The sequence below is a fragment of the Durio zibethinus genome, chromosome 3 (assembly GCF_047325235.1).
Source record: "Durio zibethinus cultivar Kanyao isolate XHJ-2024 chromosome 3, ASM4732523v1, whole genome shotgun sequence".
Taxonomy (NCBI): domain Eukaryota; kingdom Viridiplantae; phylum Streptophyta; class Magnoliopsida; order Malvales; family Malvaceae; genus Durio; species Durio zibethinus.
The window spans coordinates 32,147,427-32,160,472 of record NC_143164.1 but is presented as its reverse complement, the minus strand read 5'-3'; the positions used below and the strand labels follow the sequence as shown (position 1 = coordinate 32,160,472).

The 13,046-nt window shown below is 30.6% G+C and overlaps 2 protein-coding genes across 2 annotated transcripts; both read left to right on the top strand.

Annotated features, from left to right (window-relative positions):
• Positions 1-2,584: 2,584 nt before the first annotated feature.
• Positions 2,585-4,614, top strand: LOC111283527 (uncharacterized). The gene is made up of 5 exons (XM_089757835.1): positions 2,585-2,914; positions 3,175-3,272; positions 3,475-4,055; positions 4,213-4,373; positions 4,471-4,614. The coding sequence occupies exons 1-5, from the start codon at positions 2,585-2,587 to the stop codon at positions 4,612-4,614; spliced, it is 1,314 nt and encodes a 437-aa protein (XP_089613961.1).
• A 108-nt stretch (positions 4,615-4,722) lies between these two features.
• LOC149519755 (putative serine/threonine-protein kinase PBL1) lies at positions 4,723-5,247 on the top strand. The gene is made up of 3 exons (XM_089757834.1): positions 4,723-4,848; positions 4,947-5,093; positions 5,194-5,247. The coding sequence occupies exons 1-3, from the start codon at positions 4,723-4,725 to the stop codon at positions 5,245-5,247; spliced, it is 327 nt and encodes a 108-aa protein (XP_089613960.1).
• Positions 5,248-13,046: the final 7,799 nt, after the last annotated feature.

The following is a 13,046-nucleotide window of genomic DNA, read 5'->3' as shown; positions in this document are numbered from 1 at the left end:
TCATTTTAACCTACATTTTTCCAAACTTCAAATGTAAAAAATGTAATAAACTCTTATAAAAATGATACAAAAAAATATATGAATATAACACATAAAAATATATGAAAAATGATATGAATATAACACAATTTAAAATTTTACGAAAAATTATATATGAGTTTTAAAAAAATTTAAAAAATGTATTTTATTTTTTCATATTAACGCGAATTATAACAAATAATTTTAATATAAAACTTGATATAAATACATAAATTATTAGTATTTTACTCATAAAATATATACAAATTGTCAAATTTGTTATAATCCATAAAATAATACAAAATAAAATGCTTATAATACAAGTGTTTGTTTAGTTGAGTTGCAGTTATTTTTTTGTTTGGGTGAGGGGCGTGACTAGAGTATAGTGTCATTTGATTCCATTGAAATTTAAAATTAAATAGTTCAAAACAAATCCAACTGAGATTTAAAATTATTTTAATATATATTAGTTTAAGGTAAAATTTGAATTAATTCTGTTAAAAATGAAATTCAAGGTTGAATGCACAATAAAATAATTTTAAGGTAAATATATAGTTAGTGAAAAGTAAAAATCATTTATTTGATGATTTAATAACATGAACTGCATATTTGTACCGTTTTCCTGATTTGGTGCAGTTAATAAAATTTCACACAGAGTGAATAATTCTGTTTGTCCATGAGATCAGTTACATAAATGCAAAAGCATTCCACATGCACTTGACAAACATTGCTAATAATAGTTCATAAACTCAATATCATAGCTCCGGGAAACAGCCCGAATTCCGATCGCATTCATATAAGCAGTTCCAGTTTAGTTAATATAAATCCAACAGCAAAATTGGAACAGCTGATGAATGCATTTCGATCGGACAAGGAACCACCAACCTTTCCGTCTCCAATATCTTTTGTGGTCCAGGACATGGCATTAGGTCATTTTACTCCCATTGATTTCCATAGTAGAATTTATGAAATTCTACGAGTTTTTATTTTTTTTCTTCAGTTTCTGGTTTCAATAGTAACAGTAGCCTGGGCAAGTACAAAGACGAGGATGACGTAAGTGCGATTGTTGTTACAAACCGCACGCTATATAACACCATCAATGGTGTAAGAATCAAAACCTGGCCTGGATCACCTCCAAGCCAACTTCAAGCATATAATTTTTCTAGAAATTGTAATGGATATGGTTAAAAATCCCATTATCTTAGATCAGAAGTATGGTTCCCATAAAAGTGCGGTAATGAACAAAAACTAATTGCATTTTTTCACAAAAATTTTTATTTCAGATTATAATTGTTTTAAACTCCTGTTTTGTTATGTGCGGCCATCACAGGTGAAGGTTAGTGATGTCCATTACAAGAACAGCAGGGGCACGTTAGCATCATATGTTGCAGTCTCTTTGTCATGCAGCTCCGCAGTCCCCTGCGAAGGTGTTGAATTGGTTGACATCGATTTGGCCTATAATGCTGCCGCCAGCACAAGCAAAAAGATGCAAAAATCAACCCCTCTTCATAGCTTACCGGTTACCTGCACTGCGTTTGCGTTTTTAATGGAGCGCCAATTTTTTGTAATTGGGCAGCGGAAGGTGCACATAAATTTATATTTGATGCATTATTCTTTTATTAGTATATATATTTTATATATTTACGAATTAAATAATATCATCACATTAATTCTTAAAATAGATATACAAAAAATTAATAATTTTTAAAAACTTACTCATTATGACTTATCAATAAAGTGATATCATTCGATTAACTGATAGTATATAGAATTTATACACCAATAATGTATTAAATATAATACATTTTTTTTATAAAAATTGGAAGAGATTTTATTAACGAAATTCAATTAGGAAAATTCCTTCGAGAAGGGACGAGCACATAGAAATACAACAAAAACAAATTGAGACCCGCGCCCAATATTCCATACAGTTAGTTGCCTTAACATTAATCCCTTTGCACTAAACAAAGCTTAATGGCATCTCACACCCCAACAAGGCAATGACAATTATCTCTCGGTCGATTTTTTGGCTTCATACATCCTTCTCGCCCGATGGCCGAGGGATAGTAGAATTTCTGGGTCATCTAAGGTAAGCTTAGTTTCATCCTCATTCCCATTTTCGATGTTTCAACTTCACCCTCGAGCTGTCCACACTGCAAAATCCATGCTTGGTCATTTGTAGGTAAGTGAAGTACTGATATCGGATGTACGCATAGAAATCTGAGATCATTAACGTCTTCGGAAAAGACAAATTTCAAAAGCCATATTTGTTCAAGTATCGCTTTTCAGCTAGAGACTGGACAGATTGTATGAGGCGAATGGTATAGACAAAGGAAAAAAGAAACAAGGTTTTCCTATATTTTCAAAGTGAACATGAAGTTAATCTGATAATCTCAATGATATGAGGAACAAGAATAACCTTGTAGATATACGGCAGAAAGCGGCCATTAGACTTCAAAATAAATGCAACTGGGTAGTATATAACTATATTTGGGTAAAATTATACTCTCTGGACAGCTAGCCAATAGTATTTTCCAATTATAGTGGTTCACAAGGCCGGATAACAATGACAACTAGAAAAAGAAGGGAGAGTATACAGAGAGTGATTGTTGTTCTACAAGGTGAAAAAGTCGCCACCGAGAATACAGGCATCGCGCCGCTGTGGAGGGCGTCAAAATATGTGACTAATACGGAGGATGAAATTTTAGTTCTCACCCTCCTCTCCTGGGATGGATCCGGACCGTCTTCTAGTAAAGGCTTTCACGGAGAACACCGGTGTAATTATGCAAGTGAAGAAGATCCGTATATCAGGTTCCTTCGCCAAGAGATCAGCCAAAGGAAGGAGGATTACAGGCGAATTTTCAGGCCTTTTTATGAAAGATGCAAAAGCAATGGAGTAAGTCTTGTAACTGTTCCTATGACTGCAAGCACTGGTGACTGATTTTCACTTGGCTTTGGCTAAGTTGTTGAAAAAATGATGGTTAAAAAGCAGTTAATATTGTATTCTTTGACATTTTCATTTTTTCTCACAGAATTAACATGAAGAGAAACTTGATTTGGAACAGAGTTATCGTCAGTGCTTCATAGTTCATACCTTCAAAGAAAACCATTGAGGCATCAAGTATAATTAACTTCTTGTCATTTTCTCTATTGCAGGTTAAGTTTCTGGTAAAGATTGCAGTAGGCTTCCAACCAAAGGATATCATAAGCGAAGAGGCAAACAATGTTGGAGCTACTTGGATTATCATAGATAGGTTATTGCCTCATTCCTTTATTCTTGGCCTTTTATCTTGTACTGTCTGTCTGGTACTACAAATTGAATCATGTGGCATGGTCTACAGATATTGTCTAACTTGGAGATTATACAATGAAGTTTCACAATGTTTCTTTATCCATATTTAACTTGTTCCCAATTGTTAATCCACACTAGATGTTATTTATTTTTTGTTCTTACAGTTCCATTGCAAGACACTTGACTTTCTGGCTGAATGGCATTGAATGTAATGTATCATTGGTGAGTGATGAGGAAGAGGCCTTGGTTCACGATCACTTGCTAGCAAAGGATGAGATAGAGAGCTCTATGCTTATGGAAGTAACCCATAATCGCAAGTCTCCAAAGCTGATGAAGGGATCAATATCAAAAGAGGAACAGTCCATTTGTCACTGGCCAAGCACAAGTGGAGAAATTGAACAGGAAACAATATGTGAGCCACTCATTGAAAACAAAACTCCAGGACTCGTTGAGCCCACTGGAACAAGTGATGTTCCATACAGTTACTTTAGCGCAAGAGTTTCTGAGGTTGATTTTATGGTAGAAAGGCCAAAGCAGCTAAGCTGGGAAGTGGTGGAGCAAATAACAAAACGATTTTCAAAAAGGGCTTGGAATGACCAGGACAAGAACTATAGCACCTATATTGGATATTTTGACCATCAGCCTGTATTTGTTAAGGAGTTGGCGGCATATTCTAGAGGCATTCTGGAAGCAGAAATGAGAGCGGCCTTGTCTATGTACCATAAGAACATAATGGTTCTTACAGGTTACCATCAAAGTGAAAACAGAACAATTTTAATCTTTCCTCTTCTACAAGGAGTGACATTAGACAGATATATTTGGCGTGAGTTCTATGATATCCTTCCATTGAAATATTCATTATGAACAATTTTCAGAAGGCTTCATTTTTTTTTTTTTTGCAGGCCCGGAAAGAAGGGAATTAAAATTTCAAGCTAGACTGAAGATTGCCATAGGTATAGCACAAGGTGTTCGATACATGCATGAAGAATGTCGACAAGGGCCCGTTGTCCATGGTGAATTGCAGCCCCGCAACATTTTTCTACGGCCTGATTTGCAGCCCATGGTAAAATATCTTAAAATCAAATATCTTATGAGGGTATATCATCTTCCTATTATAATCATGCTGTTCTTTTTTTTTTTTTTTTTCTTAACTCCGTTAGATTTCTGGCTTTGGAAAGGCTAGATGGCTTCATTATGAACAAGTATCATCAAACTCCAAGAATATGTATGCATCTACTTTCAACAAAGGAAGTCAGATTGGCCTAAAATTTCAAGAGATTCACTTCACATTCAGTTTATATTGACTGTAGTCCTATATGTGTACCATACCCTCAACCATTAAGGGCAACTTTCATTGTTTCTTTTCTTGGCAATTAATTAAAAGCAACTTCTGTTGATAAAGGTACTTTCTCATGGATCCTTTAGGCCATGAATCTATGGCAATGGTGAAAAGCGATGTCCTATCATTTGGAGTTCTGCTCTTGAGACTGTTTTGCCGAACATCAGCCCCTGAGGATGACAAAAGTATAATTGAGTGGGTTAGTATGGTCTATTATCATCAACTTCTTCTTAGATATTCTTTATTTGTTGTTCCCTTTCAGCCTTATCCAGGCCATAACATATGGGAGTTTGGCAGGCCCGGCCATTGATGGTGAAAAGAAAATTCCATGAGCTATTGGAGGAAGACTCAGACTTCTCGGACATGCATGGGATTTACAGAGTGATGGCTGCTGCAACTGCATGTACGAGGACTGAGCCAATTTCTCGACCCCATATGGCTCAGGTATTTATGCTGCCCGCCTCGCTGTCACAGCAGAATCCTTCCTTGATTTAGAGCTATAGCCTATCAGTGATCACTTGCTTTATTTAACTGCAATCAACAGGTAATCCGCCTTCTTAAAGGAGAGCAGCTCTGTGACATGCAATGTTGGGAGTAAGGGATTTAAATTGAAATTGCGGACGTGTTTTCAACGATGTCATGTTTTTTGCAATTGTGGATTGTGGTCATTGCAATTATTTGAGGTTGGTTGTAATTTTTTTAAAATTTTTTTGCATAATTTATTATCAAATATAATATTTATAGTTATAATTATAAAAATTCTTATTTTATGATTTTTAAAATAATTTATAATATTTTAATTTTTTTTATTATAAGTCTAAATACTTTATTCACATTTTATAGTTATAATTCAGAATTAAAATGAATATTAAAATGCTTTTAATTAATATATCCATGAAATTCATTGACATAAACACTATAAATATACTTTACCATTTTATCGAATATTCAAGTGAAATAATTAAAGTAACTAATTAAACCAAAATATTATAATAATTAACAACTTAATGTTTATCAACTCATAAAAAATAAAATTAATAATAACATTACTATTATCTAAATTATATAAAAAATTACTAATTACTTTTAAATGATTATACATGGTCACATACATAAAAACACAAAAAAAAAAATAAATTCACTAATTAACAACTTACGTTCCCTATTAAATTTTCAACTAAATTATCAAAATATTTTAAAATATTCAAATTTTCATTTATGATTTGCCTTTCCCTATTAAATTTTCACCTAAATAAAAAAAAAAAAAAGCAAAATATAATTTTAAGTTTTAATGCCACACGTTAATAGCAACCAAATTCTTCAAAATTTTCACCTAAATTTTAAAATAAAAAAAATAAAAATAAAAATTCTATTATTGGTTCGGCTGAACCAAAATTAAATTTGACAATTTAAAATATGTCAGATGACATGATAAGAAAATAATACACATAAAAGATACAAAAATAATATTGCTTAAAATTTTTAAAAAATAATAAATAAATTTAATAAAATAAAAAATTATATTTTATATTTCGTATCAATACGAATTGGATACGAAATTTTCATATAAAATACGATATAAATATAATATTTTACATGATATAGTGACATGAATTACTAAGTCTAACCAAAACCTACCAAAGCTCTCCCATTTTCTTCCCAAAATTCAGACTTTTTTTCTTTCACTCTAACTGACTTTGTCTCTTTCTCTAAAAATCCATCAATGGCCAGACCTCTCTCACTCACCACCCATACCTCCTACGTCTTTTTATCTCTTCTAAGTTCTACTCACACTATCTTTGCCTTATTATTCAACCCAAGCGACTACCCATACCATTACTGAACCCAAGCTCCTCATCCTCCCATTTTGACAGTTACGAGCGTGTTTTGCTTTCTCTAAACTCTTAAGATCTTAAGTAGAGTGGCCATGAATGAACCCAAAAGCTAATATGCATAAATTTGCAACTTTCAAGTCGTTAAATTTGTAGCAATTTAAAAAAAAAAAGAGGTAATTTTTTTTCTATTATTACTTAACTTCAACATGTTTTTTTTATATTGATTAAGGTTTATATTTGTTGATTTTTCATTGAGGAGTTCTTTTGGATTTTTTTGCATGTGAAATAATGGATTTTTTATTTACACTTTGAACTGGAAAACGGTAGATGCGGCTGTAATGTCCCGCTATAGCCGTTATTATCTGCTACACCGATATTTTGTGGCCGAGAGATGTCTTTACGAGCGTGAATCCCATTCTCACCCCAATTTCGAGCATGTAGCAGAGGCGGAGGGGATCGAAACTGCAAAATAGCAAACGCGATGCTACTACGCTGCCGCTATTTGAATCCCTTCGAGAAGTCTCTATCAAACAGAAGTATGAAAAGAGAAAGCAGAAATTCTTCCAAGGTCGACACCCCAAAAAGAAAAGACTCAATTGGTTGACCTTTTTTTTGTTAATACCAAGGATATCACTCCAATCAGAACTCATTACAATAGCAGAAAGAGACAAGAATTCCAGATATGCTACAACTGGAATTTAAAAGAATAATAATAAAAAAAAGGGCAAAACCAAGAAAACACAAAACATCTTTGTTTATCATTAACACAAAGGTAAAGAAAAGATCGACCAGAGCAATTTTATTTCTCCTTTCTCCACTTCAATGTTTTGGCCTCTAAAAGGCATAGAGAAACAAAGTGTGTCATCTTCTAGCCTTTGCAATCATCAAGTTGCAGAGATTTTAGACAATTTTATTGATCAATGATTTTTACATGTAAGAGATTAAATGAATACGTACATCATTATCAACTTTGTTAACTTACTATTTCGTTCATATATCTTATAACACTACTAGAAAAATCATTTTTATCGATAGAATTTTTATTGATAAAAGTTAATTTTCTGTCAGTAATACTTTTACTAATAGAATTATTGACGAAAAAATTTCATCACTAGTAAGCAAGTTGATATTGTCTTTCTGTCGATAAAATTGAATTTTCGTCGGTAATTATCGATAGAATTTTTTTGTCGATAAAAATTTCATCAGTAAATTTTATTGATAATCAATTACTAAATATTGTCAATAAAAAGTAAAAAATCCATTGGTAATTGACTGAAAATCGATCACTAAATGATGATTTTTGTTGGTAAATTCGTTGGTAAATCCGTCAGTATTTTGTCGGTAATCCATTGGTAATATTGAAATTCTATGGTAATGACAAATTTTTGTTGATAAAATCCATTAGTAAAATTATAATTTCATCCATAATTTGATTAATTTCATTTATAATTATTTAAGAAACTTGTAAATTAAAATAAAAATATATGTAATTATTTAAAAAGCTTATTATTTCTATTATTATTAATAAAAATAAAAAATCCACATAATAATCATTAAATAAATCCAACTTATAAAGTTAACATTCTTAACATCTCTAACATGCACAAAATATAATATTAAAAAATATTCATAACTTCTATAAAAATATCCATAACATCTACAAAAGTCCTCAATAAAAGTTCATTATGCTACTATATCTCTTGATCCAGAATCGGTGTGACCGTTGTTAGGTCTAAAAAATTACATTGACGAAAATTGTTTAAACCCCATTAACTGCATCAGTTGATCTATGAAAGACCTAAGCTAAATCCTTAACTTATTCTCAACTCATCAATCTATTTTTGTATATGAGGTTGAAGATGCATTGATGACATACCATAAACAGAGTGAGATGTTGTTGCTACAGTAGTGGATTAACTTGAGTAAAATAGGTCCTTATATCTATCCGCATATCCAAAGCCATATACATGAGTGCACGTAGCTTCAACCCATCTAATAGCTTCAATTCATGATTGTGAATCAAGATTTGGGTGATTGGAAGAGTCTTCATCATATTTCTGAGATAATACAGAACATCATTTTCTTACAAAAAATTTAAAATAATGATCATTTCAATACAAGTACATTATCATTCCAACACAGTTCAATACCATTCATCCTACAATGTTTAGGCTTTCAATTACTACACTATCTAATTCATCAACAATCGTAATACACAACCAGAATTACAAAGCAAAATACATAATAGTTTTCACCTTCATAAATTCATTGTATCTCAATAAGCATAATACACTATATAGTTCAATGCCATTCATCTTACAATGTTTAGACTTTCAATTACTATACTACTTACTTCAGCAACAATCACAATACACAACTAGAATCATAAAATAAATTATGCCATAGTTTTCACTTTTCACAAAGTTATTGCATCTCAATAAACACAATATACTACATAGATTAATATTGAATTTCTTATAATGTTTAGTCTTTTAATTACTACACTATCTATTTCATCAACAATCACAATATACCACCAAAATCATAAAATAAAATACACAATAATTTTTACTTTTCACAATATTGATCTCATCTCAATACGTACAAAATATTATTTAGTTCAATACTGAATTTTCTACAATGACTAGGCTTTCAATTACTACACAATCAACTTTATCAACAATCATAATACCCAACCAGAATCACATTACAAAATAAGCAAGAGTTTTTACCTTTCACAAATGTGATCTCGTCGTAATATACTATAAATATAATTCATCAATAATTACAATACACAATCAAAATCACAAAGCAACTTACACAACAAATTTTACTTTTCACAAAGTTTTTGCATCTCAAAACATATAACATATTATCTATTTCAATAAAGCAATACAATAATTTGAAAATATTCACAAAGTCATTGGAAAGTCACATACACTGATAACTTTGGATTTGTTGTAAATGGAATCACCACGTCTTCTTGAACGTCTATGAGTGTAATTGAAGACTTCTGTAAATGTTGCTTCTTATTGCAACTAAAGTTACTACATTCGTTTAGATACATTCAATGAAATATGTAACAATGCAATTTATATAAAATTAACATTTGATGAAAAAAATAACTAATGAAAAAACATCATACCATTATCTTTTTATGAACAAAAAAGGCAACCAAGCCACCGGTGTGATTTTTAGTACTTCTTTCTTTGTGTTCGACAATTTTGTTTGGCTTTAGCAAAGATGTTTTGGCATTTTGGAGTGCTCCATACATTCAAAATAAGAACATCTCAAATTGGAATTGTAATCCACCTCTGCTCTATCCCTCTACAGTATATGATGTTATCAACTTCACGCTCTTTCATTGCCAATTTCTTTTTGTCAGACAATAAGTCTTTCAATCGATTCTTGAAAATGTTGTTCCACAACTATTGAACAAAAGCATCATCTGACTCGGCCAACTAATATTTTTTCTAACATAAGTAACAGTGAAATATAATAAGTGGTTGACAAGAATTTGAACTTTTCATTTAAATCAAATAAATATATATATATAAAAAATTAAATATCCAATTACTACCTTAAATTTATCAAACATCATAAACTTTACTTGTGTAGGAACTTTACCCTATTTTGACCAAGGACCAATAAAATTGGCTTGAATTATTCATAAAATTGTTGAACTAACCATCAATTGCTCAAAACAACTACCAATATCCACTTGTTAGTAAGATTTGTTAAACTACACAAATTCTTTTAAAAAAAAATAACAATAAGAAAAAATTAATTGTAAAATGTATGACATACCTTTCCCTAGCAAAGTAATTCACAAGTGCTTATTTGGATCTAACAAAGTCGGTAACCTTTTGTTTACTCTCCTAGTCTTTTATCTTGTTGTCATACCTTTTTTTTTTCTCTAAGTTATGGTTCATCAGTGAATAATGGATTTAAGTCATGCTCCGTTGATAGATCATCTATCATCAATGTGAAAGATGATCCGTATGGTAGATCATGCTGTATCAGTAGTGAAAATGATCTTTATCATGGATTATGCTATATCAATGTTGAAGAAAACTGATATTAGGGATCATGTTGTATCAATGTTGCTGATGACTTGATACGTGATCATCTTGCATCAATCTTGATGTAGAACCATCTCAGTAAACAAAGCTCTTTATAGGATGTCCCATTATATCTGTCATATAGAACATAAACATTTCATAAGCATTTAAAAAGAACAAAAAGAAACATCTAAGAGCGATCTTTGTCCATTTTTTCAACGTTAATTGCATATCATAAAGGTTCAAAAAATATTATTCTTAGTATATTAAAATGAAAAATAAGCAATTAAAGTCTTAAAAATCAATTATTGTTTTTTAACACATGCACACATACATATATGTTTTGGAGGGGTGTACATGAACAAAGGCTCAAAAGTCATATAGTTTGAATTGATAGTTTTTTTATATGCAACAAGAACAAATTATTGATAGTTAGAAATTGAGATTTTACTTTTCAACACAAGTACATAAATTCTCTAACATAAGCATGGAAATGCTTATTTTTACTTCAAATAAATAAATAAATAAAACTCATTTCAACATGTATTATGAAATTTCAACACATGACCAGTCCAACAATAGAAAAATACACAAAATTTTCAACACAAGTATAGTTTAATATATAGTTTTATTTTACAACACAAATACAGAAAATTTTATTACTAGTTCAATGCAATCACATAAATGCCTATTTCTAGTTTAATTAAACAAAAAAATTAAAATACACATTTCTAACCAAACACCAATATTTCAACATAAATTTAGTCTAAATACACAGATTTAATTTGAATATTAATTATTGAAATTAATTAAAAGGAATTAATTTATCTAATCTTTTAAGGGCTACAAAGTACAAGTCAAGATCAATCTTTCAACTATTTTTTTTTATCATTTTAATGTGTTTTTGTAAAGTAAAATTTCTAAAACTTTTTGGGAGTTAGGTTGAATTTTCATTTGAATTTAAAGAATATTTATAACTCATTCTTGCAAATATTAAATCTATGGGCAAGTAGTATCATAAGTGACTACAAGAAAGCTAGACCAAGCACAATGCAAAGAAATTGAAATTTGAAAAGAAATATTGATAACAAACACAAGTCTCTCAAAATTTCATTACCAATTTGCCAAAAGCTAAGGGCTTTTCTTGTGCAAAGGGTCATGATCGGGATTTACAAGCTTTAAGGGCTATTCACGGGAAGGTGACGAGGAGAGGGAGGCCAAGTAAATAGAGGAGAAGGGAGGAGAGAGAAATTGAATTAGAGATTTCAATCAGGGAAGAAAGGAAAGGGGGAAGGGGATTTTTATATTTATTTGACGTTTAATGATGGATTACCAATGGATTTTCTATTGATAATTCAAAATTTTTTAACTTTTAGAGACGGATTACCGATAGATTCCATTGATAATTTTGACTTTTAATGACGGATTACCAACAAAATCTATTACTAATTAAAAATTTTCCCTCTCAATTTAATTAAAAAAATTGTTCCAAGAAGTTATCATCAAATTACAAAGGTAAATGCATTCACTTCAAAGAAAGATAGTTTCAATATGTTCCTATCCTTTGAAGTAAGCAAATGAAAGGAAATACCAGCATAGAACCAAGAAATATGCCCAATTTTTTTAACTTAAGCTTTCATATGCATTTGTTCTTTCTATTAATCCTTCAAATTAATGAGACAGATTTGGGATGGGAATGCTTGACCCTCGACTTAATCATTATTGGACATTAAAAAATCAATACTATAACGCTATATTGAAATGAAAAAAAAAAAAAAAAAAAACCATGAGGGTTTGTTGTATAAAGGTCTAGTTTAGCGTTGTATCTAAGGCCTTGTTTAGAATTGCTATTGAAAGCAGTTTTTGCTTTCAAAAGTTGCTCTTTTTCTCGATCCCAATGCTAAATAATAAAAATAAAATGATTTTTCAGATTAAAATTTTGATTTCCAAATTTAAACAAAAAAGTAAGTGCTTTTGTAGTAAAAAAAGACATTTGGAATATAAAATTACTATATTATCTTTATATTTTTTAATATTTTATTTTTTATACATTTTGTAGAAATTTCAATTTTTCACAATACTTTTTCACAGTAATAAAAAAAAAAATTTTACCATATTTTTTTACTAAACTTTTTAAATGTACTTTTTTTCAACCACAAAATCAAGACTAAAATAGCCCAAAAGGATTCCAAAAACCTCAATTGAAGAAATTTTGAAAATTCCTGCCACTATCTAATTCAATAATAACATGATTGCGTGAGCAATGTGAGAGGAAAACTCTTTCTTAATTTCGAATAAATTGGGCTGTCTAGCTATTGAAGGTACGTTGTGTACAAAGCATCCAGTAGAGCCATGAAAGATGCCAAACACTTTGATTCCCCCTCAAAGCCTCTCCTAAGCAAGTTACCACATTCTAACGGCCAAAAAAAAAAGTTACCACATGCATAGCATCTACCCTAAAGTTAAAGAAAATAAAATAATTCTACACGAGTAAGTGTAGA

Coding starts and splice junctions, on each gene's coding strand:
- LOC111283527 (XM_089757835.1), top strand. CDS start 2,585: ATGACAACTAGAAAAAGAAGGGAGAGTATACAGAGAGTGATTGTTGTT. Junction 3,273..3,474: donor ACTTGGATTATCATAGATAG/GTTATTGCCTCA, acceptor TTGTTCTTACAG/TTCCATTGCAAGACACTTGA. Junction 4,374..4,470: donor GGCCTGATTTGCAGCCCATG/GTAAAATATCTT, acceptor TAACTCCGTTAG/ATTTCTGGCTTTGGAAAGGC.
- LOC149519755 (XM_089757834.1), top strand. CDS start 4,723: ATGGATCCTTTAGGCCATGAATCTATGGCAATGGTGAAAAGCGATGTC. Junction 4,849..4,946: donor ACAAAAGTATAATTGAGTGG/GTTAGTATGGTC, acceptor GGAGTTTGGCAG/GCCCGGCCATTGATGGTGAA. Junction 5,094..5,193: donor CTCGACCCCATATGGCTCAG/GTATTTATGCTG, acceptor TGCAATCAACAG/GTAATCCGCCTTCTTAAAGG.